General features: G+C 31.8%; 4 protein-coding genes across 4 annotated transcripts; 2 read left to right on the plus strand and 2 right to left on the minus strand.

Annotated features, from left to right (window-relative positions):
• Positions 1–4,974: 4,974 nt before the first annotated feature.
• LOC111484828 (probable 2-oxoglutarate-dependent dioxygenase At5g05600) lies at positions 4,975–7,095 on the plus strand. The gene is made up of 3 exons (XM_023131442.1): positions 4,975–5,558; positions 5,662–5,992; positions 6,760–7,095. The coding sequence occupies exons 1-3, from the start codon at positions 5,056–5,058 to the stop codon at positions 7,006–7,008; spliced, it is 1,083 nt and encodes a 360-aa protein (XP_022987210.1). The 5' UTR covers positions 4,975–5,055; the 3' UTR covers positions 7,009–7,095.
• A 2,922-nt stretch (positions 7,096–10,017) lies between these two features.
• LOC111486994 lies at positions 10,018–10,816 on the minus strand. Its single transcript, XM_023134199.1, has 2 exons — positions 10,789–10,816; positions 10,018–10,412 (listed from the first exon to the last, which is right to left on the minus strand). The coding sequence occupies exons 1-2, from the start codon at positions 10,814–10,816 to the stop codon at positions 10,018–10,020; spliced, it is 423 nt and encodes a 140-aa protein (XP_022989967.1).
• A 2,400-nt stretch (positions 10,817–13,216) lies between these two features.
• LOC111484838 (PHD finger protein ALFIN-LIKE 2-like) lies at positions 13,217–20,496 on the minus strand. Its single transcript, XM_023131454.1, has 5 exons — positions 20,223–20,496; positions 20,063–20,095; positions 19,503–19,725; positions 13,824–13,944; positions 13,217–13,740 (listed from the first exon to the last, which is right to left on the minus strand). The coding sequence occupies exons 1-5, from the start codon at positions 20,314–20,316 to the stop codon at positions 13,486–13,488; spliced, it is 726 nt and encodes a 241-aa protein (XP_022987222.1). The 5' UTR covers positions 20,317–20,496; the 3' UTR covers positions 13,217–13,485.
• Positions 20,497–20,980: 484 nt separating this feature from the next.
• LOC111489062 (CTD nuclear envelope phosphatase 1 homolog) lies at positions 20,981–24,038 on the plus strand. The gene is made up of 6 exons (XM_023137091.1): positions 20,981–21,507; positions 22,248–22,376; positions 22,463–22,583; positions 22,691–22,772; positions 23,348–23,501; positions 23,606–24,038. Exons 1-6 carry the CDS (start codon positions 21,232–21,234, stop codon positions 23,723–23,725), a joined length of 882 nt encoding a protein of 293 aa, XP_022992859.1. The 5' UTR covers positions 20,981–21,231; the 3' UTR covers positions 23,726–24,038.
• The last annotated feature ends 2,994 nt before the right edge of the window (positions 24,039–27,032 follow it).

Raw genomic sequence — 27,032 nt, forward strand, 5'->3', positions numbered from 1 at the left:
ATAATCTATTGTATTATCTACGATTTCTTTGAATAAGATAATGACGATGGTCCAACATTCGAGGTTTTACTTTGATGTTTTATATCTCAAGTTCGAACTAGGAATTAAATTCTAGGTTCAACACGTGATTATCTAAACTAGAGTAAGACATATTTTTTTAGCGGACTTCTTTGGAATTTTTCCATAAGATCGCCTAATATAAGGATATATATTGTTGGTATAAATAATAACTATCAAAAAAATTTCGTCCTTTCTTAATTGTAAGTTCATAAAGACTGTAGTTATTCAAATGTGGTTTTGGTTCATTTCATGTACCTCGATATTACTGGCCCGGGCCAAAAATTAGTGACGCCTAGACTTATTTGGGTCATGTCTACTTTCTATGTTGGGCCTTTTTTCTTTTCTTCGTCCTTTCCTGCCTTCAGCCTAAGGCCCATTAATTATAGTACTTGGGCCCAAATAAACCCATTTCTTGGAATATTTTATGAGCCCAAGTTTGAATTCATTGTCCCTATTTTATTTTATTTTATATATATATAAAAAACATGTCCTCCTTAAATCTTTGAAAAAAAATGGATAATTTTAAATATTGGGATTTTTTTACCTTATGGGTATCACTTATCTCAAAAAAAAAATAATAATAATAATAATAATAATAATCATAGAAAATATATTTTGTAAATACAGTGATTGGGCTTGCTGAAAGAGATAGGTTTTTTTTGTTTTTTTTTAATTGGATAATTTTAATTCAAAATAAGTAATCAAAAGATGAGGTCAATTTAATGTCATTGCTTAGGTCGTCTATTGTTTTCCCTATATAAACCAATCAAATAGGCAAATAGCATTAAACTAATTTAAATTAATTTAGGACCAAATATATATATATATATATATATATATATATATATATATATATATATATATATTCTTTTTTAGAGTTTGTCGAAAAATTTGAATATTACTTTCATACTTTACTTTTTAAATAATAAATTTGTTTAGCTGTAATTTTTATAAATTTTAATATTTTTATTATTATTATAATTATTTTGTCAATTACTTTTAAAAGTAATTCTTAGATAAGGTGAGTAGGTATCAACCCAACCGCCATAAAAATATAAAAAAAATGTATTAATGACTCAATTAAAATTATTTAATGGTAATGAACTCAAATATAATTGCGATCAATTAGTTAATAAATTTCTTAGAACAACTTTTTATTTAAAAAAAGTTGAAATTACTTTGATTTTAAACAAATATGTGGATTAGTTTCTTAAAACAAGATTATAAATCCTTTAAAAATATTTAAAAATTATTACAAACAAACCTTCCATCTTTAACTCCATATCTAACATGTGATTAATTATAATCTTAGTATACTTTTCGATGATTTTATAAGGATTCTTTTTTCATAAATATAATATAAAAAAAATTATATCAATTTGAACATAACTTAATGAACAACTATGAACAATATAATAATTGTGGTCTAATCTCCCATCTTATTATTATTTTGATCGAAAAAACTTTAAGAATTCTTCTCCTCAATCCTTTTAGTAAACATTGTTTATCGTGGAGCTGACAACCATTGTCAAATAAACGATAGTTGGAAAAAAAATAATATTATAATCAAGGATTAATTTATTTGATAAGTTGTAATACTCATAAAAAATTGTGTATATATATATTTATTTATTTGGTGTCTTATGAGTAATTATAAAAATGAAATAATAAATCTAATCTACATATAAATATATATATATATATCTTCTGAAACTTAGTTTGAAAGCAAAAACAACTTAGTTATTACTTTAAATATTTTTTAAAAAAATTATTATAAAAATATCCATCCATATTTTAACGCTTAAGTTTCTTTATTCTATAATATATATTTCTCTCCTTTTTTGAGAGAATTACAATTCAATCAAAGCTGTGAGAATTTATTCTATTATGAATAATATTTAATTAATCTCATTTAACTCTTCCTTTATTAACTTTTATTAATCAACATATTCTCTTTAAGCCAAAGATTAGACTAATTAATATTCCTTTTTAAATGCTTTTAGTAATTATTATCTATTTTTTATTTTTCAAAAACTAAGAAATGTTATATAGAAAAATGCATAATTTATACATAAAATTTTTTAAATGATATTATACTTTAAATTTTTTGTTTTCACATATTAATTAAGCTAGAATCATAATAATAATAATAGACAGAAGTCTTAAAAATAGGTTTATAGGTATTTGATTAATAAATTTTTAATTTATTGGACATTTATAGATATTTACGTTTAATAAATATATGAATTTAAAAAAATGTATTAGATATGAATAAATAAAAAATGGAGAAATCTATTCTTTAAAGTCTATAAGGGCAAACTCATAATTTCATGTTTATTCATTTATTTGTTTAAGGAATAATAATTAACTGCGCCAGTTGCAAATTATTATTATTTTTTTTTATTTTTTTATTATTCCTATGACAAACTTATTCTGTGTGGATATTTGTGGGAATTTTTAAATTTTAAATTAAAAATCAAACCAAACAACGCAATGTGTGGACGGTAGCGTCCAAGGCACGAGTTATAAATGTTTTAATTTTCTCTCTTTTTTTAGTTTACGTATTAAAATTCTATTTCTTATTAGTCAATGTAATTATTTCCCATTAATAATATTTATTATATTTTAAATAAAACTCTTCTATTCTCTGAAAAAGAAAATGTTAAATTACATTTTTATTTATTTAGGTTAGAATCAGTAATTTAAGAAATTTAAAACTAAAACGTTAAATTACAAATTTTGTATTTAAAATTTGAGATTTGTTTTTATTTAATTTATGAACTCTCAAAATTATAAATTTAATGCAGAAATTTTAAAATTTAATCCCTAAATTTACAAATTTAAGATTCGTCTACATACAAAATTGAAAATTTAAGATTCCATTTGACATAAAATCTAATTTTATATCTAACCCTTTAATTATCTTTTTTAAAAAAATTGATTATTATTATTTTTTTTTATAAATTTATAAAACAAACAAAAAAAAAATAGATAGATATCAAACACATTTTAAACAGTAACGAGGAAGCCATAAGAAAAACGCAAAAACCTTAAAGAGAAGCTCGAGCCAAAAAATGATAATATATAGATGAGTATTAATTTCGTTGCGTAACTTTAAAAGCTGTAAAACTGATGATGATACTAACCGGCCAAAACGAGCGATTGAATTTTCAAAATTAAATTATAAATATGGGTTTGTAGCGATTGAAAGTTCAGATTGCATTTAATAGGGTCATTTTAATTCAACCAATACATTTCATACACAATAAATGCCTCTAAACCTTTTCAATGTCAACCTACCACATAATTCTTAAATAATATAGGTAAATAAATTCATTACAAAAAATTTATAATTTTAACCCCCAAAATAATAATGATGATGCATCAATTTTTACATTTTATTTCTATAGCCTTATATGAATGCTTTAAAGTTTGTTTGGAAATACTCACATTATTTGTTTTAATTTTTGGGGGAAACAAATAATTTTTTTAGTAAAAAAATTAAAGCTATTTTTGTTTCTTCTTTCCTTTAGTAATAAACACAGAATTAAAATGATATATATATCTATGTATATTTTGTGAAAAGTTAAAACTCTCAATCAATAAATAATTTTTTTTAGAATTAAAAATTAAAACATTGAAATACATGCCAAACTTATTTTATATTCCGAAAATTCTATTTATTTTAAATATGGACCATGATCAGATTTTTCAAATAAATATTTTAAAAAAATAATGTCTGAAATTACTTAAATAATAAAGTATTTGTCCAGCTATTTATAATATTGTTTATAAACAATTATTATTGCAGAGTCCAAAAACATTTTAAAATTATAATTTTAATGGAATAAATTATAAAAGAAAGACAAATATATATATATATTAAATAATAAAAGACCGAATGGATCCAAAATGATATCCGTATTTATCAATATTTAAAGAATATGAAATTTTGATGGCTGCGTGTCGGCCATGTCAATTTCCGTTGCCCCATTAACCACCCACAATTGTGAAATCCCCAAAGTACCCTCCATTTAGAATAAAAAAATAAAAAAGAAAAAAAGAAAAAACTGACTTTCCATTTTTGCCCACAGATTGCCCCCATAATATTCACGTTTCTTAATTTAATCCACTCATTTCCCACTTATTTCACCGCCACCTAAACATCAGCCTCATCCCTCGCCTTCCCTACGTTTTTACTTTTATGACCCTTCATTAACTTCCTTTTTCTCCTACTTTCCACTACTTGTCGCCTACATTTATGTCTTTTTCTTTCTTTGTTTTTTCCTTGTGTCGTCCAAATTCTATCGGAACCACATCATTTACCGATGGTGCAGAGTTGCTCGTATGAGTTCCATCAATAAAAAAACTATCTCCAAAAACATACTTCAAACTCGATTCATCTCACACAATATCGAAAACCCGCTAACACAAATTAAAAAAAGAGTCTTACAAAGTTTTTTTTTTTTTTTTTTGTTTAATCTCTACATGAATATCACAACTCAAACAAAAAAGTATGGAAAAGACACCATTTGATCCGTTAAAGAATGAAAGAAAGTATTTAATATATTTTAATCAATTGAATCCTACTGCAATAAATAAATTTTATAAGAATAATTAACAAAGTGCGAATCGAACAACAAGAGAATATATTAATAAAATGAAAAAAAAAGTCACTTGCCCTTTTATTTATTCATTTATTAATGGATATATATATATATATATATATATATATATATATATATATATATATATATATATAACATATAATTAGCAACGTGGAGAATATAATAAAAAAGAAAAAGTCAGATTACCCTTCTCTTATATATTTTTTTAAAAAGTATTTTTTTGTGTGTATAGATATATATATATATGTATAGTGATCCACCGTACGTGGTTGGGCTTAAAAAGCTATACGGGAAGGATTATAATTTATAAAATTAATTTTTATAAATAGAGATCAACCTTGGAATTCCAAGAGCCTCCTTGGCCGTGATGACTAACCTCGACCAAGACTGGCCCGAACCCATAGTGCGTGTCCAATCCCTCTCTGAAAGTGGGTGCCCCGTCATCCCTACCCGCTACATCAAGCCTCCGACGGACCGCCCGACTGCCTCCGCTGCCGCCTCTGACGCCGTCAACATCCCAATCATCGACGTCCACGGCTTCTGTCTGGACCAAGACGACGCACTTCGAGACACCATTCTGAGGCAAGTCTCGGACGCCTGCCGCAATTGGGGGTTCTTCCAAATCACCAACCACGGCATCAGGGCGGAGCTTCTGGACGACATCCGGCAAGGGTGGCATGATTTTTTCCAGCTGCCGGTGGAGATTAAACAGGGCTATGCCAATAATCCTAGGACTTATGAAGGGTACGGCAGCCGCCTTGGTGTTCAAAGAGGAGCTATTCTTGATTGGAGTGACTACTTTTTTCTTCACTATCTTCCTCCTCACCTCAAAGACCACAATAAGTGGCCCGCCGCCCCGCCTTGCTTAAGGTAATCAATTCAATCCAATCCGACCCATTTAATTAATTTGAAATTTAGGAAGGGATTGATGGTTTTTTATTTTTATTTTTATTTTTTAATTTTTTAAATGCAGAGAATTGATAGAGGAGTATGGGGAAGAAGTAGTGAAGCTAGGGGGAAGATTGTTGAAGCTTTTATCGCTAAATTTGGGGCTTCAAGAAGGGTATTTACGGAATGCGTTTGGAGGAGAAGACGTAGGAGCTTGTTTGAGAGTTAATTACTACCCAAAATGCCCCCAGCCGGAGCTGACCTTGGGGCTGTCATCCCACTCCGACCCCGGCGGATTGACGCTGCTACTTCCCGACGATCAAGTCGCCGGACTTCAAGTTCGGAACGCCCATAAATGGATCACCGTCAAACCAGCTCCCCATGCTATTATAGTCAATGTGGGCGATCAAGTTCAGGTTTTTTCCATTCATTTACTCTTTAGAAATCAATTTTTTTTTAACAAATTCCATAAATTAATAAAAATATACTCAACTTTTTAGTTTATTTTTAAAATATCTTTAAAATTCTATTTTCTTTATTAAATTTGACTTTTTAAAAATATTTAGAAATATCACATTAAATTTTAAAAGCATTTATAAATAATAATAATAATAAAAATAATAATAATATTTTTTTAATAGAAGGGTACAGTGGAATCTTTTAAAACTTTTTTCTAAAAGTTTAAAAGTACTAATATTACTATTCAATGAAAGAATAAAAATGTATTTTTGAAAAGTTAGAAAACTATTTTTATTAATATCTAAAATTTATTTAGGGGTATTATTAAACATTCCAATAAGGTATTTTTATTTTTTTTTTGGGGTAAAAAATAGTAATATATGGCCTGAAAAAGAAAAATGTTTGAGGTGTGGTTATTGTCAGCTGCACATGGAGGGGTCTTTGTTTTGTTGGACCATTCTTTTCATTTTCTAGAAAATTTGGGTCATCTTTTCGAATGGGAAGGACCAAAGTTGTTCCTTTTTCGTCCTTACGCAGTACCTCCACCTGATAGCAAATTTGTATGCTGGGTTCATCAAAGGGTCCCTTTGTTGGAGCCCAAATTGTCGACAATTACTGACTCAACTTTTTAATTTAACATAGTATGTGATTCACCACCTGATCGTACATTCAAATCTCTAAAAAGCTACGAAAATTAAGACATTTGTCTTTTTGTTTTTAACAGGTTCTAAGCAATGCAATATACAGAAGCGTGGAGCACAGAGTGATTGTAAATTCGAACAAAGAACGAGTTTCATTGGCTTTCTTTTACAATCCAAAGAGCGACATTCCAATAGAGCCAGCAAAAGAGCTAATAACTGAAGATAAACCCGCACTTTATTCCCCAATGACTTTCGATGAATACAGGCTTTTCATTAGGATGAGAGGTCCTCAGGGTAAATCCCAAGTAGAGTCATTAAAGTCCCCGAGATAACCCACCATTCCCCATGCTTTTCCTTTCAATTTTGTTTACTTATAAATTCATTGAAAAAAAAAATAAAAAAAATCCAATTGCTCCTTCTAGGTGAATGTACATTTTCTAGTTCTTCTAGTTCATAATGTTTAACCTAATTAATTAATGTATGTTTAATAAAATTAAAGTTATTTGATCGTTCAAATTTGGTCTATTTTTATTCTAAACTTTATTTTATGTATATAGGGAATCTTTGGATGGAGAATACATATTAAGTTATTTAGTTGTGTGATTTATATTACCATCGATGATCTATGTTTCTGAACCTTGTTATTGAGGCATATGATATTGAGTGGTGCTCTAGATGTATAAGCTATGATATGTTGCTAGGTTAACGGAGTGGTGCTCTGGGTGTAAAACTTGTAGCATATAATATCGAGATAGTTGACCGATATGAGGTTGCTCTTCACATTATCAAGACTATATGGAGAATACTAAAGAGTAGCCAACTAAATTGAATAGTATTAAAAGTCGTATCTCACCTGCGGAATGGTAAAAAAACATTATTAGATTACTTAAACTCAAATATCAAAACATTAAGATCAGTTAAGAGGAGAAAGCTCATCTAATGGTTGGGATAAGCTCAAACCGAATTAGAAGCATAAGTCATTTAGGTTGACTTTTCTTGTAATAATCATGTTGTGAAAGGTGCTCAAATTTTAAATAATATTAGTTATTGTCAAATCCAAAAACTATATAATAAAATAAATAATTTTAACACGTGGTTTATGTCGTTTTGGGTGTTTTTTTAATTATATATAATATTTTTTCCCCTTAAAATTATAATTAGGCAATAATTTTGTCCTTTGTGGAAAATGACCCAAATATAAAATACTGTTTTTCAGGTTCCATCACGACTCGTGAGTCAGTTTAGTCGGTTTAAAATTTCGTACCATTTTATATTTAATATAAAGAAAAAAAAATCATTTACTTTAATTTCAACTCTAAAATTTAAATATCAACAAATTTTGCGTAATATTAATTCTAAATTATTTTAAAAAAATGATTCAATTCAATCTTCAAATATAGCTAAAAATTATTTTTCTCTCACCAATTATAAAACATATAAAATTTAAAATATTAGCGAAATATTAATCGAAATTTATTTGGATTTTTTTTTTAAATTGTTCTAAATATTCTTATCATTGATTCTTATCCACAACTATCATGTCTTGTAAGGGTAAAAGTCCACGGTTAACAGTTCGGGTTTTCCCTCAAAGTTTTTACAATCCACCTCTCTTCGAGGGTCCAGTGTCATCACTGACACTCGTTTCTCTCTCCAATCGATTTAAGATTTCACATGTCTTGTGCTTCATTTAACCATTAGGTAATGTCAGTGACCATCACTACTAAAAAATGATCGTCGTAAGAAGAAATAACTTTAAATCCGCTAGTTGGAGTGGTAAGATCAGTCTAGTTATTTTGATCGATTCAATTTATTTTTGTTTTAACTTTTAAAATAGTTTTGATATTCATGATATAATCTCTACAACCGTGTTCTACTATTTATGGCACATTATATGAGGATTTCACAATTTATTATATAGTTTTGAATATATTGATTTAAAGTGGCACATAAATGATTGATAAGAACACACTTTGTATGGTGGAGATTGAAGTGGAGTATGCATCTTGATAAGAAATTGTTGAGAAAATAATGACCATATATTAAAAATTATATTTGAAATATGCGACGGATGTGAACAACTAATATCCCACCATTCAATTCAATCCAATCCAATCAAAAACAGAAAAGTGCCTCTTACAGTTTTAGTGCCCAAACAAATGTGCTCGGAGTATATCATTATTGAGATAGATATTAAATAAAGTTAGATTAGACCATTGCCCCACAATCATTTTTTGATGGATATTAATAAATTATATCTCAATACTTATTTTTTTTTTTAAATTTTCTTTATTAAAAATAATATAATAGACATCATCGTGATTTGAGTTTTGAGTTTGTCGAATTCAATAACTAATTAAGATACTTAAATTTAAAAAAAAAAACTGTTTTATTTGTTGAATTATTGAACTATCTTAAGTGGATAAATACAATGGACTACGTGATTAATTGACTCAAATCTTCTATTTTGTTTCTCTATTTTCATACATTAAATCAAGTTCAAACGTCTAATGTGTGGGTTAAAAATATACTTCAAATTTATTTTTTATTAATAAAAATTAAACAAAATCGACTCGATATTTTTAATTGATATTATAAATAAATAAATAAATATATATATATATATATAATAAGATGATAAATCATATTGAATTTTTCTTTGAAATTTTCATTTCACACATAAAAAGTAGAAAATTTGAATTAGAACTTCCAAATTTATAAAAGCAACAAAAAAAAAAAAAAAAAAAAAAAAAATTTATCCATNATTTAAACTTTTTTTTTTTTTTTTTTTTTTGTCCAAATCTTGTTTGCGTACATACATTGAACTCTCTATACAACTAACTAGCTTAAATTGACTTATTTGTGCCACATAATAATTTAAATATCCCCAACTAATAATAAAATAAATTAAAATAAAACTATTTCCACATTTTAGGTGATGGAGCATTTTCACATAATAGAAAAAGGGGTTTTAAGTTGGGCCTTTAAAATATTAATTAATTTGTTTTTTTTTTTTTATTTTCAATTTTATAAAATCATGCGTAAAGTTGTGACTTTTACGACATTTAAACTTTTTTAGCTTTGTTTTGAGCTTTTTCAAAAAGTCTCATATTAATATACATGTATTTTTTAGTTATAAATTCATTATCATTTTTTAAATTAGTCACACGATTCACTCTAATTTTTTTTTTTTAATAAAGAATAGAAATGTCAGTTAAAATTAATTTATATATATGTATATATATATATTTTTTGTAATGGGGTAAAAATAAAATTACAAATAAAGATTAAAGAAAGAAAATTATAAATAAATTAACCATTAAAACATTTTTATGATTATTAGATTACAAAGCATCAAAATATGTTTCCACTTCTTCGATCTCATCGGCTCGTCCGGTGACTACAGCTTCTATTTTTTGTTCCTTGCCTCCTCCGGCAGCGGCAACTTCTATTTTTTCTTCCCTGCCACCTCCGGCAGCGGCAATTTCTACTTTTTGTTCCTTGCCTCCTCCGGCAGCGGTAATTTCTATTTTTTGTTTGCTGCCTCCTCCAGCAGCGGCAGCTTCTATTCCTTCTTCCCCGCCACCGCTGCCTCCTCCGGCGGCGTTTTCTTCTTTGATAATGGTGACAATTTTATCGACTCCTCTTCGTAAGTGGGCCACAAGCTTTTGCACTTCAAAAACTCCCTTTACTGTTATCAGCTCAGGGTTCTCCTCGTCAACTTCTGCGCTTTCAATCCCTTCAAACATCATCGGTGGAGGTGGAGAATTAAGCATTAGGTTTAACCTATCTATTTCTAGCTGACGTGTTTTAAAAAATTTAGAAGCTAATATCAGAATTAGACACCAAATAATTTTTGAGTAAGAAGACTGAGTTTCGAAGGGAGGTGAACAAGAGACGGTGTGCGAACAAGGATGCTGATCCCAAAAAAGAGTGAATTGGGGTCCCACATCAGTTCGAGTAAGAAATGAGTGTTATCGAATACTATGGCTAAGGGTGGACTGTGAGATCACACTTCCATTGGGGAGGAAAACAAAACCTTTCACTAACCGACACGTTTTACGTTACGTATATAATTCGAACTTTTTAGTTATTAAATTAAATTAATAGCATACCTTTCATTCTTTGGACACATTTCTTCATTTGGTTTATACAATTCTTACAGTGAACTGTATATCTTAGGACCACAGTAACCTACTAAGATGATAAATTGTTAAAAAAAAAAAAAAAAAAAGTTAAAAAATATTTATAGAATTTAACCTTTGGTTGAATTTGTTGTTGGTCGGGATTTTTGTTTTTGCGTGTAAAGAAATTCCATTCCCTGAAAGACCCCATTTTTGTGCTCTTCTTGTTTTCTCTTCACAATAAGATATCTTTTCTTTTCCTAATTTCATTTAAATACTAATCCTAATTAATTAACCTAATTAACCCTCCAAATATAAAATATCATCAACATTAAGTTTTCATTAAAAACCATAAACAAGCATGCATTTTTCTTTCACTCTTCCCGATTCAAATATATTTAATCTACACTAATAATAAAATTAATTAATTTGCTCTTTAAAATTTTTAAATTATAAATTATATATATAATTACCACAATAAATAAAAAAAATCATATATATGATTTTGAGTCCATTTTTGTGTATTTTCACTTTATTTCGTGACGGAATTTCATTCATGGAGAAAATGTATAAAAATATGTTTTTTCATATAAATAAATAAGAAAATGAATAGTCAATAAATTGAAATTAAATACACAATCTTTCTCAAATACACATTATTTAAAATTTATATCTATTTATTTTCAAATTTTTAGCTTTAAAAATTTTAATATTCAACAATTCACTAATATAAATAAAAAAAACAAAAATGGTCATATATCTATTATATACAAAATTATTAGATATTTTTTTAATGTTTAGAAACTAACTTAAAATAAAACGTATAGATGAAAATGATATTTTAAATGATGTGAAGCACGTTTTCAATTTTTAAGCATGAGTTGCCTCGTTACTTTTAGTCACGAATTCTAACGAATTGAAAAGCTCTTAAAACGTGTCTTTTGAAACAAATTTGAAGATCTTAAAAGCTAATCGAAACGTATTTCGAAATTTATAATTGAAAAGATTAGATGAGGACGAGGATAATGGAAACATATGGTCAAATGCCACAAGACATCATGGGAAAAAAACAAAGAAAGAAAGAGCACGTTTAAAATGTATGGAGAAACTTGTTGAAATCGATGTGTGGTGTGTTTTGTTTTGTTTGGATTAAATTGAATGGAATTTCCCTTCCAATCCCCACTTGCCTTTGCTTTGTACTTTTCAATCCCCACGCCCCGTCTGTACATTTCTGTCTTTTTCTGCTTTTTTCATGAAGCTTCTGCACCTTTTCTTTTTTCTCCTTTTTAGTCTTTTAATTAAATATTTAATAAATAATAATTGCACGATCTCATATTGATTAGAGAAGGAAACTAAACATAATAGGTAATGGGTTAAAGCAAGTTTTGTTAGAAAAAATTTTGGACAACTTTAATCTACTATTTCAAGGACATATATGAATTTTAATCTATCAAGTTGTTTGTCACGATATGTGTGTTAGCTTTCGACTATGAAAATACTAAAAAGGCAACCTAACCATGGGTCACTCCTTGTGAAGGTACATTACATGTCTTATTTAGTTAGATGGGTATCCGACGTCACCACTCAATTTAAAAATCTTATATCAATACCTTAACACAAACAACAATTAAATGTTGTCTCTTTGTAGTTAATTTTAGGATCGAACCATCATTAATCTTTGAAACAAGTAATTGATGTCTTATTCATTGAGTGAAACTCAAATCTGTCGACGGCATTAAGTGTTGTTAACCCTGAGGAAGGACCATATTTCAGCATTTGAGGAGAGGAGAAGGCATGGCATGGCATGGCATGTCATGTCAATTTTAACATATCAAACAAGAAAGCATCTTTCTTTTTGTAATGTTTTTCACATTTGGGTTCTACCCAAAGGTATCCCAATAATACACACAAAACTGATATAAGCCAACAAAAAAGAAAAATACTGATTCAAATTGAAAGGACAACAATTGGAGTTTCAACAAATGGTGACAAACCCTAAAAGGTTCAATAGTAACCATGTTTCCTCATCAAGCCTTTTTGTTGTCCACTTAAAATAATACCTCAATCACAATGTGAGAGAATTCAATAACATTTTTAAAGTTTTTACACCAACTTTGCTTCAGTTGGTGTGATTTGACAAAAAAAACCTCAACCGATAATTTACCGAGGTATAATTTCTTTCGGTTTCGAAATAAAATAGATATTCATAAACAAGGACTACATTCTTATTCAGCATGTGAATAATTGGGGTTTGGCCTATTATGTATGTCCACATCCTAAATTTAGAATTTGTTAAAAGGATCACTGAAAATCTAGAATGAAAATTTGTAGCCTTAGCTTTCTATCTACTAATAAGGATAAGATAATACCCTTTATGATGAAGTCCCACGAGTAAAAGTCTAACATGAATGATCATATCATTTCATTCATATCATTAAAACGAAGGAAAGATCAATCAATCTTCAAACACCAAACTATACGAGGAGGAACATGTATGAATAAAAAAACGAACGAAAGAAAAGAAAACTAGCTTCAACTCATGCTTACGTATCCGTTAGAGTGTTAACTTTATAACCCACCCTATAAACCCTCATCACAAGTAAATCCCCTACCAACAGTTTTTTCCAAGACATAAAGGTTAACTCCCACAAAATGTGTGCTTTACATGATGGTGTCTGTCTCGGCGCGCTACTGTCTTCCTCTCTTTGTGCTGCAAGAGGGGCATTTGTATTGCTTGATATTGTCTGCCTTGGCTGGTGTTATCCTCACACATTTTCCATGGAACCACCTCTCGCATATGTCACATCCAATCCAAAACTCATCTGCGTTGTAGTTCCCTCCACAGCTCCCACACAGAGTATCACCATGCTCGTCCTCCTCCTCTCCATAACTCTCATCCAGTAGCTTTGGATTGCTGTTTCTAATCGACCCGTCCAGTGATCTCTGCAAGAGAAAAATTGGTTGCTATCTATCCTAAACTTCTCAGTCAAAGGAAAAGGCATAAAATAAATATCGCAGCACTTCACCTTTGTGCTGTTTCTGGATTTACTTCCACTATCCATACTGGGTTTGTCTTTAACAGCTTTCCTTCCAGACGCAACTTCAAATAGAGTGGGTAGATCATTAATCATACTAAACAGCCGCTTCCTGTGGAAAGACGAGACCACAATTTTTATACTATTAGATCAAAGAAATTGTTCTGTGCTGGTCACATGGACGACAAAAGAAAGTAACAATGAAGTTCAGGCTCTCTTCTGCTAAAAAGTCACGTAGATCAAGGTTATGTTAAATTGCCTGGAAATATGCAATGCTCTACACTCGTTTACAGACAAATATTTAGTTGGTTCAATGAAATAAAATATTTTATCCACAAAAATAAAGAGCACCAAAGATTGGAACTATTTATAGTTAAACTTCAATGAAATGGAAACAATCACCGCAATGAAAGAGAACACAATGAATCAGAGCGTGAGTTCGAATAAAGCTGTTGAACTACTATAGTACAAAATTTTAACAGGGCAAACCACAAATGTGCTAGAACACTAGCCTAAAATCTATGCTCTTACATGAGCTTGAGCTAAAAGAAAAATGAACATTCTCTCGTACACATAGCGACAGTTTAAACTGATAGAATTCTTGCATGAAATATCAAAGCAAATACAGTAGAAACCAAAATCACAAACTATCAAAATTTTCAAGAGGTTCACTTCCTCCCCAAAACAGCCGACTATTTCCTTGCCATTCTCACTCCTCTTTTTCTCCTCTGTAACTCCTCACGGTACTACAAAATGGTCGGCCCATGCCTCACAAACTCTTACTAACAGCACTTGCTGAAAAGCTCACGGACACACACTCCCTATTCCCCTTTCTTATTTACATGTCTACTCTCATCATAAACGTGCCCTATACATTCACACTTCTTACTGTTAAGATTCACCTTGCCTATTAGAAACAATGTGTTATTTGTCTCCCCTGAGAATGCCCTAATTATACATCTTTTTCTAAACCGTTAGTGAAGCACAAATGGAGGTCTAGGCATGATACAACTTTTTTTTTTTTTCTCCTTAGAAAGGACTTGGAATTTATCGATTTCATAAGGAAAATCTTTTGAAAAATAAATGATTACATACTAAAAACATAATTATTGTCCACTCATCCTGGATTGTTTTATATTTCATTTAACAAGAGAGGCATCTCCCCTTTTCTATAATGAAATGTTTCGTATTTGATGACCACAAAACTGCAGACCACAAACATCACAAAATATATGTCCTCTCAGACAAACAAAAGCCTTTTCTGTCAACTACAGCTTTCACCCTTCACTTTTACCAGAAGCTTAATATGACCACCCAAAAAATGAGAGATAATTAAACTTAATCAAGATAGACCCAATCTGTACATTGTAGGAAAGGTCCTATCGATTGCTACACTTAATATCCACTTAACAAATAAAGTTCCTGTAATTAACAGTAATAAAAAAATTTAGAATAGCAATTATCCATCGAAAACAGAAAAAGAATAATTTAAATAAAAACAAACTTCAGGCAGACATTTCCTTGCATTATATGTTGGTGTAGGAAATACAGGGAGAGCCCAGGAATAGGCAGGCAACTAGGTAGAAAGTCAATAGTAAGAGCAAAATTTATGTCTCTTGAAGCTTTGACACAAGGTTTAGTGAATAAGACATTGATGGACACGTAGGCAAAGTTTTAATATCGAAAAGAAGTATTAAGGAACAATGAAATACTATTATCATGATTATGTTATACATGATGATGCTTCATGTTTTCTTATTTTCTTCTTCATTAGCCTTACCCACTAGTCCTTGACTACATTAAGTCAGGGTCATCAACGTGACCACGATGATCAAGGCACAAAGACTTCAAATTTCACTACATGGTTCACATCAGACAAGGATTTTCGGTGTCAGAAGTTTGTACCAAGTTTGATGGATAGAGACATCTAGTGGAAAGTCTGGTTCTCTTATGTTGATTTGGAGATCAAAGCTACTGAGAAATGATTTCATTATTGTAAATGTCCTACAAGAGATGGAAACAAGCAATCTCTTTCAAAGAAGAAAGTTTCATTTCCAACGGGCATGTGTTCTGTAAGGTGGAATTAGAATCAGCCCCCCATTTATTTTCATAGTGCCAGTTCACAAGAAGGTTGCCTGCTTAGAGTAAGCTTCATTTGGCCATATAAATTTAAGGAAATCATCTTGCAAACATTATGTTTTTAGATGCTAAAGACGAGAGATGTTTTGTTGGTTAAGGGAATTATTGCCATTTTCAGGAGGTGAAGATGGAAGGAAACAAAAAACTTTTTGGAGCAGAGGTTTTAAACTCTCCAAGGAAAGAGGCTCGAGAGTCCAGGACCACTACCAACAACTAGTGTATGTAAGAAGTGTGCAAAGGGAGTGATGAGTGTAACAAATGTGATGTTGGTTAGAACGGATGGGGCTCACTTTCAGTTTATGTTGGTCTTTCACTTTTGGCTACAAGATGCGGTGCTCCAGCACCTGGATGGTTCTCCTTTCAAGGGGCGAGCCTAGTTGTATGGATCAATCCAGAAGAAGGACTTCAGGGAGGATTTGGTTTAAGAGGAACCAAATAGTTTTCAAGGTTTTGAAGACCCCATCTTCACGGGCTTATGGGACTGGGAAACCTTTGCTTCTACAAGGTGCACTCTCCAGCAACTTCTGGGAACCTTTGTAGGACAGGTTTCAAGTCAAATTAGAAAAGACGATCCGCCCTTTTTTAATGATAAACCAAACATTCATTTGGAAAAACTAGAAGAAAACAAGGGAACACAAAAAAAGACCCCACAAAAAGGAGCCTAATAATAAGAAGGAACTCCAATCTAGAGAAATAAGACTTGAACAATAATTACAAAATAAGTTTGTAATCAAAGCCCAAAGAGTATCATGAAATCTAACAAGGAATTAAACAAAACCTAGCAATGTCTCCAACTCTACGAAGATTCAATTATTCCTCACACCCAAAAGACACCCACAAAATAGCACAATCCTCAACACAGCAGAAACATGATCCTTTATCACCAGGGGGTGGAGAAGAAACTCCTTGATAATCTATGAAGACGTAACTCCAAATTGCTCCTTTGAAATCACATCTCTAAAAAATATGATTGAGTTGCTCGGCCGCTCTCTTGCACACAACACAACAAAGCAACCTCCCAAATTGGACACCTTACCCAAAATATAATCCAAGGTGTAAATTGTTTTATGTATAACCTACAACACAAAGAACTTAACCTTCTTGAGAATTCTCACCTTCCACACTTAAGAATAATTAGAAACCCTCGACAAAGAATTCTTGAGAATTCTCACCTTCCAAACTTAAGAATAATCAGAAACCCTTGACAAAGAATTCTTGAGAATTCTCACCTTCCACACTTAAGAATAATTAGAAACCCTTGACAAAGAGAGACTAACCAAACAGTGAAAGAAGGAAGTGCAGAAAAAGCCTTCGGCAAACAAGGACTCCAATCTAATATCAGAAAGCCAAAACATCTGCAGTTTACTGATTGAACAAAGGAAAGTGAATCCCCAACAAAGAAGAGAGTTCTTGGACGAAGAAAGGGAATGGTAGGGTAAAGGGTCTTTCCCTCACCAGTTATCCTTCCAAAGAAACAAATTGAGAAAGTACAAGATGCTCAACAGAAATATCTTTCCATGAGTTTCTTGCTGACCCACCAAGGTCCAACGGCATACACCACCTCACAAGAGGAGAACTTTCACCTCATCAATACCCTACCAAAAGAAATCCCTTATAAGAATCTCTAAGACTTCGCTAACCGCACAAAGAACTCTAAATAGAGGCATAAAATAGATCAAGATGTTGCTCAAGACTGATGGAAAGAGAGTATGTCTATCACGTTTTGAGAAAAAACTTTTCTTCCAAGATGCAAGCATCTTATAAACTCTTCTTATGCCTGGTTCCCAAAATTCTGGGTCAATTATTGTTGAACAACTGTCCTATATATTATTTCTACCTCTCAAGAGCTCCCAAAAAGATTATCTCTAGCATGGAGAAGATGATTAGAGGGTTCATTGGAAGGGAGGTATCTATAAGTTGTGTAGGCATCTGGTTAAATGAAGTGAGATAGGACTCAGAGTGGGGGTGCTCTTGCATAGAAAAAGAGCACTCCTTATGAAATGGTTCTCGATAATGGAAGGAAACTTCACAAGAAAAATATGCCTTAGGGAGAAATGTAATCCTTATTATTTGGCTTGGTCCCAACGAATAGCCGGCAGTTTTCAGGGAAAAAAAAAATAGTTGAAGGCTAATAGTTGTGGAGGGGATACTCAAGGACAAAGAAGCCCTCCTCGACTATTAACTTCAAATGTGGATAATGGAAGTAAGATTCATTTCTGGGAAGACAGTTGGATAACTCCACCATTTTAGTTAATTCCTTGCATACCCTAAACCTCTTCAACCTGTTCTATAATTACTCTTCTCTGTGAAGTCAAGGAAGAAAAGATTTGGACCCATAACAAAACTGAGAAGACTTCTGTGAAGTCAGCCAATGACAACCTCTCTCGAGAAACTCTCTTTCTGAACCAGAATCTTAGTAAGTAAATTCTGAGTGACTAGGGATGGGGGGAGAGTGGGCCAGCCTGTCTTAAGGCCCTAAAAGCATTTTGTCTCTAGGTTTGTTGTTGATGACAATAAAATAATTTATACTAATGATTCATTCCCCAATACATTTTCTCCAACAATGTTCAAAGCTCTTCACAAAAGGAATCGCACCTAGGACATCTCAATCCATCATGGTCCACGTCAACTATTTAAAGATTAACCTTGGTTGCAACACCCTTTCTCCTCTTACTGAGGTCGTTGGCAATGAGAGACGCATGCATCCAGCCCAAAAATAACTAGCCACAAGTATGTATTCATGAGCCCTAAAGTAACTAGCCACAAGTATGAAGCCTTCGTGAACCCAAAAATAACTAGCCACAAGGCAAATAGAACACTCGGTAGGGAAGCTACAAGTGTGAAGCCATGGGCCCAAAAAGCATACCATCCGCAAAAAATGATCCACTATTTCTTATTAAAAAATTAAACTAGAAGAAACATCTATTTTGAAGAGCATGTTATAGCTTGTTATTATGAAGAGCATTTTACAGCTTGTGATAATGAGGTCAACAAAAAAACCAATACCCTACCAAATACACATTCAAATAGCAGTTTTTCGTGACCTACAAAAGAAAGTTTCAGCTATGATTTATGAATGTTAGAGACAGCTGCATACACACTCAGAGAAAAAGCAAGAAAAGGAAGAAGTGAAGCAAATTGGAAGGAAAGACTGCATGTTTGTAACAGTTAACATAGGTGATTCTGTGGCCAAATTCTTAACTATACGCATAATGCAACCATATAAGAGATTTTCATTACAATGGCGAGAAGAACATGATCTTCTCCACTTTCCTAACTGACAGTATACCACAACAGAATAAGAGATCAAATCCAAGTAGATGGGCCCTAGTCATCAAACAAATTAGGATAACAAACATACCCAAGAAGGTGCATTTAATTGGAATGCATGAGTGCTATACACATTGTACCAGTGCAGAAGGATGTGAGAGAGAATTTTTTTAAACAAGAGATCACAAACAATCCCACATGCTTCATCGTGAATTCAAGATCCAGTAGATATTCCTATATTCTGGAAGTTATATAACTTACCGCTCATTGCGGTTGAGTCGAGCACCAAAATAGAACGCCACTGAAAGCAACCAACAATCGCTGTGCACAGCCACCAGCGAAAGCCAGTCTCTGCGCTTCATCCCATCTCTTGCAAAATTGATCCCCAACGCGGGCTCAGGGAGCTCGGATGGAACTTCCTCGGCAGGCAAAGTCACCTCCCAAGACTCATCCGGATGTCCATACAAACACAGATTCTCCTTCTCTGAAAGCGAAGAACAAAAAAAAAAAAAAAAAAAAAAAAAAAAAAAAAAAAAAAAAAAAAAAAAAAAAAAAAAAAAAAAAATCACCATAAAGAACAAACCCCAAAATTAGGTCAAAAGGCGCACAAAACCGCAAGTTTTTCTCACTAATTTTGAGTAATGCCCCCATCAAACGCTCGTCAAAAAAGCATGGCAGAACAAAATGAAAAGACAAATAACTATTTCTACAAAAGCAAAACAAGATCCTCCCCGTAACAAGACTATGTTTCCCCCTCGATTCTCCGGTCAACCGGAAAAAACAAAAAAACAAAATCAAGATCAAAAGAACCGAACACTCACCAGGATCGCAAAGCGAGTAGAACATATCAACATCTGTAAGAAAAGAAGCAAATGGGAGATCAAAATCATGACCCAATTCGACAAACACATTCACAAAAAAGGGCCCATCAAAAGCTTATGGTGAGAAGCAAGAGAAAGATCGATCGAGAATGAATATCACCATAAGTGAGGGCTCGCACAAGGCCTGTGCGTCGAGCGTTGTAATCCTTGAAGATATCTTCGACAGTGCGAAGGCTGGAAGAGATTGACGCCATTTAATTGATCGAGTAAATTGCAGAAGTCGAAGAGATCGTAGTGATCACTGCCCAGTGACCAGCATCGATAAACTTGGAACCTTTTGTGCGAACCTTTTGTACGGCTTTCGGGTTTGGCTTGATCCCACGCTATTTATAATTGGCAATCTACTTTTAACTCTCTAAACTCCAATTAACGCAGATTTTCCTTCTCCGACATGCTATTAATAATGCTTTATCTTTCCCAACCTCCATACATTTTTTTTTAATATATGAAATTTTTGTAACCTAACCAATTTTTTTAATTTTATACACATTATAAATGAAGTTAATTCAATTTTAATGTATACAATTTGGTCTCATAATAACATGACCTAACATAGCTTATTCGCTAAGCACGGTGAGACAGTATATGGTTCCACCCACAATGAATCATGATATTTTAGGAGCCCATTAAATATATTTAAATCCGCTGTTATTTTATTTTTAGAACCCGGAGAAGGTTTGGTGGGAATGATAGATTGTGAACTTTAGAACTCTAACAAAAGTATTACAAATAATTAACAAAATGAGTTTATAATTACTAAATTTATGGGTTTCAAGTGGTATCGGAAGTACCGAATTAAATCTCTGTTATCATCAATAACTAGCAATGGCATGGTTTTAAAAGAGCGCCAGAATTGTCTTTCCTTATTGGCGCATTCTTTCACTTTCCATTGTTCTTAACACGCGCTCACTTTTACCTCCTTTTTAGAACTCTCCAACTCTCTTCCTCGCCGTGCTTCCACTTTCCTCCTCCGCCGCCGCTGCCGGAGCCATTTTTCTGTACACCGTCATAGAGAGGAATACTCGGAAGCCGACTGGTTTTATTGTACATCGCAGGGGGACACCTCTATCGGTGCCTTTTGGCCGTTGGAGAGGCGGCTCCGACAACCTATGGCTGAGTTGACTCAGCCGGAGGTCTATTGGCCCACGGCTCTGCAGGTGTGGAAGACGTTGTTGAACTGGTTGGCTCTCTTCTTTCAGATCTTCGTTCGAATCCTCAGAGCTTTTGAACACCTTCGGCTTCTTTCTTCTGATTCTTCGTCTCCGTCTTTTAAGCCTTTGCCGGTCGTTGAACTTCCTGACCAGGAGTTGCTGGCCGACTCCACCGTTGATATCGACTCCGTTGAAGGCGAGAAGGAGTCCGTTGGGCTTATGGAGAAACTGACGGTATTGTTATTTTTCTTCTTGATTACTCGTTATGATTGTGGTTTTCCCCCCGAAATTGTTTGCTGAAAATCGAGTGTTCTGCGACGTGTTTGTGTTTGGTTTCAATTTGTGTTAGATTTTTCTTGAGACTGTGGTATGATTGTGCTGCTTGGGTTTGCGCAATTTTGTGATCATTGGGTCTTGCATTCTCCTTTTTCTATGAGTTTATCTCAATGGTTTCGATATATGTATAAGTTTGATTAATCTTTCTGAGATTTGGAGTAGTGTTTAACCAGGCCTGGCCTTTGTCTGTGTGAGAAGATTGAGATGTGCTGTTTCTTGATTAAAATAGGGACAGGAAAGCTTCAACTTCATTGCCTATGGTTCTGCTGTCTTGCATGCTGACGATTCATTTATTAGATGAAAGAATCTAGCCCTGGAACTTTCTGTGAATGCTTATCGCAATTTGAAGGAACTATGTTCTTTCATTTCAGAACTGAACGTTGTGAATAATGATTTGTCTTAAAATGTTTTCCAGTGCTCTGTAGAACTTATTGTGTTAGAAGTTTGTGGAGATTCTGTGTGAAGTTCAAATGGTTAAAAAATTTACATTCATTTCCATAAAGGCGCACGAAGGATTGTGCTTTTTTTCTCTATTGGGTGGGGGGGGAATCATTCATGTTTCCTGGAATTTCTCTTATTCTTTTGTCCCCATTGTGCCTTCCTTTCTAGATTCCACATCTGACATTGGACAATTACAGATAGTTCTTGACTTGGATGAAACTCTCGTATGTTCATACGAGACATCTACCTTGCCTGCTGTTATTCGCAATCAGGCCATCGAAGCTGGACTGAAGTTTTTTGAACTCGAGTGCTTTTCTTCAGACGAGGTATTTTCCTTTTCAGGAGCCTTGTACTGTTTCATTTTTCTGAGTTTTAGTTTAACGATCTTTCCTGGTTATTCTCCTATTTGAAGGACTGTGAAGGGAAGCCTAAGGTCAACTATGTTACTGTCTTTGAGCGTCCGGGTCTGCACGATTTCTTAAACCAACTAAGTGTATTCGCAAATCTTGTACTCTTCACAGCTGGTCTTGAAGGTTTGTACACTCTACTATCCATCATATGATCAAATAATGACCCTCTATTACCCATGAACGGAAAAAGTCATCGAATCTGAAGGATTCCATTTATGTATATGCCTCAGGGTATGCAAGGCCTCTTGTTGATAGGGTAGATGAAGAAAATCTATTTAGTCTTCGGCTGTATAGGCCTTCAACTATTAGCACGTAAGTACTGTTTCTGCTATTTTGTTCTACTTTAATTTCTATTTGGGTCCGGCAGAGTTTCAGCCATTAAGCTTCTAGACAATAAAGATATAATACTACTAGAGTTATCGAATCTCAAGGAATCTAACTGGCCCTTTCCAAAAACAAGTTTGAATCATTCAGGAGTTTGAGTAGAACTTATTAACTTGTTTTTTTATCCCAAAGTTCATTATTTATTGATGCTGCAGGCTATGATTTTGGTTTGATTTTACACTTATAAACATAATATTTATATCATCATAATTGATTTTGAAGGATTAAAAACACGTTTTAGTGTAATTTAAAACAGGGCAAAAGTGATTTTACTTCTTTCAAAATCAATCCCAAACCCACTTTGATTCTACTTGAGTCCATATTTCAGTTTGAATGTTTCAAGTGTCATAATTTTGTTCTGGATAATGTTACGCAAACCTACTCATTTCTGGAAAGGATTTCAAATATTGGATGGATGAAACCTGATAAACCTTCTAAAAAAAGTATAAACCATTAATTGTTTTCTCCTCGTAAAAAATCTGTGTTCGCTATATAATCTACAGGGAATACGGAGATCACGTGAAGGATCTCTCCGGCCTATCAAAGGATCTAAGAAGAATAGTCATCGTTGACAACAATCCTTTCAGTTTTTTATTGCAACCTCTGAATGGAATTCCTTGCATTTCATTTTCTGCAGGGCAACCACACGATTCACAGGTGGGAAATCTTGAAAATTCTGGATCTTCCAGCAACAGTAGTGCATCTTGACAATATTTCAAATTGTGACCAATTTTTTTCTGTTGCTTGTTCTCCATATACAGCTCCTAGATGTCATTCTTCCACTTCTAAAGCACCTCTCGCTGCAGAACGACGTCAGGCCGGTGCTGTATGAAAGATTTCATATGCCCGAATGGTTTCAGAAGCATGGAATTCCAACCTAAGTTAAATGAAGATTTGTGCAAGAAAAAAGGTATATTATTCTCTGCACCATGTCAACAGTTAGCACAGTTAGCTTGTTCTAAGGGCAGCACCTTCATGAGTCAGATTTTGATTCTTGAGCTTTTGTATAGCTTTATATTGTACATCATAGATAAACATCCAAATGTTTGAAATTAGTATATAGTATTAAAATTGTAAATTTGTAGGAATTCTGATTTGTAACTTATCCATGCAATGTTGTTGGATATGTTTGTAGGATTTTCTTTAACTTTTACCAATAAACATCAGGAGTTTCTCCTCCTTCGTTTGCTTTAACCGTTGTGGTTTCTTCAAAATATTAGTGGATATCTATTATTGGCACGAAGGGTTTCTTGGAAGTTGTTTTGAACTATAGCTTGAGAACCATTTTAATTTTTAAGCTGCTTGTTAAAGATAAAATAGCTCAAGAACTACTTTAAGAGTTTCTTGGAGGCTCTTGGAAGTTGTTTTTACTACCCACGACACAAACTCCGAGCTTCTCTAGCAACGTCATAATCTCATACGATGATATATATATAATATATATGTTGGTTTAAAGCAAAAGTATACTCTTCTCTGATGTTATTGGTGACTAAACCCTGTTTCTTGAATTTGGGTCCCAATCCTACTGGTTGATTTGGAGGATTTTGGGTTATAAGAAGAGACTTGGGTAGTCCCTAGTGGTTATATAATTGAAAAGTCCAAAGATTTGAATTTTCAATCAAAAACTCCCTCCCAACAAAAACAAAAAGTTTTAATGACCAATTCTACTATCTTTTTTCTTAACATTGATGGGATGAGTCAATGAATGACTAAAATAAAAGGATAGGACTTGACCTACGAAGACCCGTTCCATTCTTTCAACTTCGAATGCTTCCTTGAGTTGACTTTATTTTGAGATGTTACATTGGATCGATGGAAGGAGGTTTTGTAGTTGTCGACTTATAAAATTAATAAATAAATAATACAAATTTGTCCAAAATGGTCGAGATTGATTTTTTCTTGTTTAGAAGTTTAGATATTGACAAATAGTAACATTACATAGTCGTAAAAGTGAGGGTTCCATCATAGAATTGGTCTTTAAATGCTTTAAAAGTAAAAGGAGAAAGGAATCTGAATTTGAAACGAAGCATGAAGAAAAAGAAAGTGGTGTGGAGGCATTGAGTTTGGAACAACAAAAAGTGAGTAATGAGGCAAAGCAAAGTGGAAACAAAGGAGGGGCACACCATGTTGAATGCAATACTTTTGGTCCAATATTTTAGGGTTTAGGGAACTTCGCCAACTTCACCAACTTCACCCCTTTACACCTTTGTCTCTCCTTTAAACCCATCATTCACACACCAATTTCCAACATTGTTTTGTTTTGGTCTCCTCATATGCTTATTTCTTTTCAAAATTCCTATTATATTTTTTATATTTTTTAAATAATATTTTTGAATTCCTACTTAATTTATAAGTATAAAGCAGTGTTTATAAACTTAATATTTAAAAATAAAAAATATTAAATATTAAATAGTTATCAAACCATTTTTAAATTTGAATCGATAAAAAAACATCAAACCATCTACTCTCCATGATTGTTTATCTTAACTATGATATTTTTTTGACACATGAGAAAATATTTTTGCAAGTAATATTTTAGATAAAAAAAACCCTTTGAACACAAATTTATACGCAAACTATCCATTTGAGCATAAATCAATCATAAAAGCTAGGTACCTCCACCGACGATAAATAAATAAATAAATAAATATGGTGATACACGCCTAAATAAATAAAAATAATATAATTTATTATTCTTATTATTATTATTATTATTATTATTAAGAAAATGATATCTAAACCCAAGACAAAAAGGTAATGGGTTGGTGAAGAATTAATTAACATAAATAATTATAGTTGGAATGTATAGATAATGTTCTCCTCTTCTCAAACAGCCATGATTGTCCTCACAACCTTTAATTAATTATTTATTTATTTATTTCTAACCAAAATAATCAAAATATTTATTTTCCCCCATCAAATCCAAGCTATTTGTGGCTGGGATTTTAATTAAAAATTTATTAATTTATTAATTATGTTACGCTGTTTTTTTTTTCCCCTAAAAAATGTATGTTTTCAAAATTTTCACTTTTTATTTTTAAAATATAAATATTAGAATCAAGATTTATTAAATTTTAGAAAACAAATTAGGTCACGTCTCAAAAAATAAATAAATATATAATATCAAACAAATGAGTGACATCAAAAATTGAAGAATTGAAAATAAAAATTAAATTTGATGAAAAGGAAAAATGGAGTGAAAATTGGAGCAATTTAGATATGAGAAATGGAGAAATTGACCAAAGTCTTCATCTTCTAATGCTTACAATTCAAACACTCAAAACAAAATCATTTTCTTTTCCATTTTCTTGCTTTCCAAACAACATGCCTGCCCCTCCATTTGTGATCCTATTTAATTCTTTTGACCACTTCACACCTTGTGGGTTCCCATGCTTTCAATTTGTTTTCAATTCTGAATCTAATCCACAACTCAACTCAATCAAATATTTAAATATGGTTATGACTATATATTTTCATGTCTCAACTTTAAAATATAGTTTTTTAATCATCAACGTTATTTGTTTCTATTAATATATTGATGTAGATTGATAATGAACCGACCTAGACCAAGAACGTATTGATTTTCAAATTAGACTTAGACATATTTTATTGATGAACCAATTTCTCACGTTACGAAAAAATTTAGAAAAAATGAATGGAAATTTTGATGGCATAAATGGTACAATAATTTAATTGATGTATTAAAAGTACCGATTAATTAGAAATACGTAACATATCAACCATTATTAATTTATTATCCCTTCCACGAAAATTGGAACTATTAGTAATTTATTACAGTTGAATTACTAGTTAATTTAATATATTATTATCCATTAAGTTTTATATAATATTTTATATTATAAATTTAACTTAAACATTTAAAAAGTGTTTAAAAAAATTATAATTATATAATTATTATTTTAAAGTTTTAATTTAAAGATATAAATTATTTGTTTTTTTTTTTAAATTAAAATAGAATGAATACAATAAATTCGCAAAAGAAATTCTGCGTTATAAGTAATTGTAATTATGAAGAATTTAAAGCGTATTAATTTAATATTGAGAATTGATTTTTAATTTAATGCGTAGCTGGCGTAATTAATTCCTTAATATGATTTATTTTATTTTTTGGTACTAAAAAAATAATTTCCAAGTCTTTTTTTAATATTTTAAATTATCTGTACGATC

The sequence above is a fragment of the Cucurbita maxima genome, unplaced genomic scaffold (genome assembly GCF_002738345.1).
Source record: "Cucurbita maxima cultivar Rimu unplaced genomic scaffold, Cmax_1.0 Cma_Scf00001, whole genome shotgun sequence".
Taxonomy (NCBI): domain Eukaryota; kingdom Viridiplantae; phylum Streptophyta; class Magnoliopsida; order Cucurbitales; family Cucurbitaceae; genus Cucurbita; species Cucurbita maxima.

Coding starts and splice junctions, on each gene's coding strand:
- LOC111484828 (XM_023131442.1), top strand. CDS start 5,056: ATGACTAACCTCGACCAAGACTGGCCCGAACCCATAGTGCGTGTCCAA. Junction 5,559..5,661: donor GCCGCCCCGCCTTGCTTAAG/GTAATCAATTCA, acceptor TTTTAAATGCAG/AGAATTGATAGAGGAGTATG. Junction 5,993..6,759: donor ATGTGGGCGATCAAGTTCAG/GTTTTTTCCATT, acceptor TGTTTTTAACAG/GTTCTAAGCAATGCAATATA.
- LOC111486994 (XM_023134199.1), bottom strand. CDS start 10,816: ATGAAGAAATGTGTCCAAAGAATGAAAG. Junction 10,413..10,788: donor ATGTGTCCAAAGAATGAAAG/GTATGCTATTAA, acceptor TGATGTTTGAAG/GGATTGAAAGCGCAGAAGTT.
- LOC111484838 (XM_023131454.1), bottom strand. CDS start 20,316: ATGGCGTCAATCTCTTCCAGCCTTCGCACTGTCGAAGATATCTTCAAG. Junction 13,945..19,502: donor CGACTCAACCGCAATGAGCG/GTAAGTTATATA, acceptor GTCTTTCCACAG/GAAGCGGCTGTTTAGTATGA. Junction 13,741..13,823: donor AATCCAGAAACAGCACAAAG/GTGAAGTGCTGC, acceptor TTTCTCTTGCAG/AGATCACTGGACGGGTCGAT.
- LOC111489062 (XM_023137091.1), top strand. CDS start 21,232: ATGGCTGAGTTGACTCAGCCGGAGGTCTATTGGCCCACGGCTCTGCAG. Junction 22,377..22,462: donor AGTGCTTTTCTTCAGACGAG/GTATTTTCCTTT, acceptor TCCTATTTGAAG/GACTGTGAAGGGAAGCCTAA. Junction 22,773..23,347: donor AGGCCTTCAACTATTAGCAC/GTAAGTACTGTT, acceptor TATAATCTACAG/GGAATACGGAGATCACGTGA.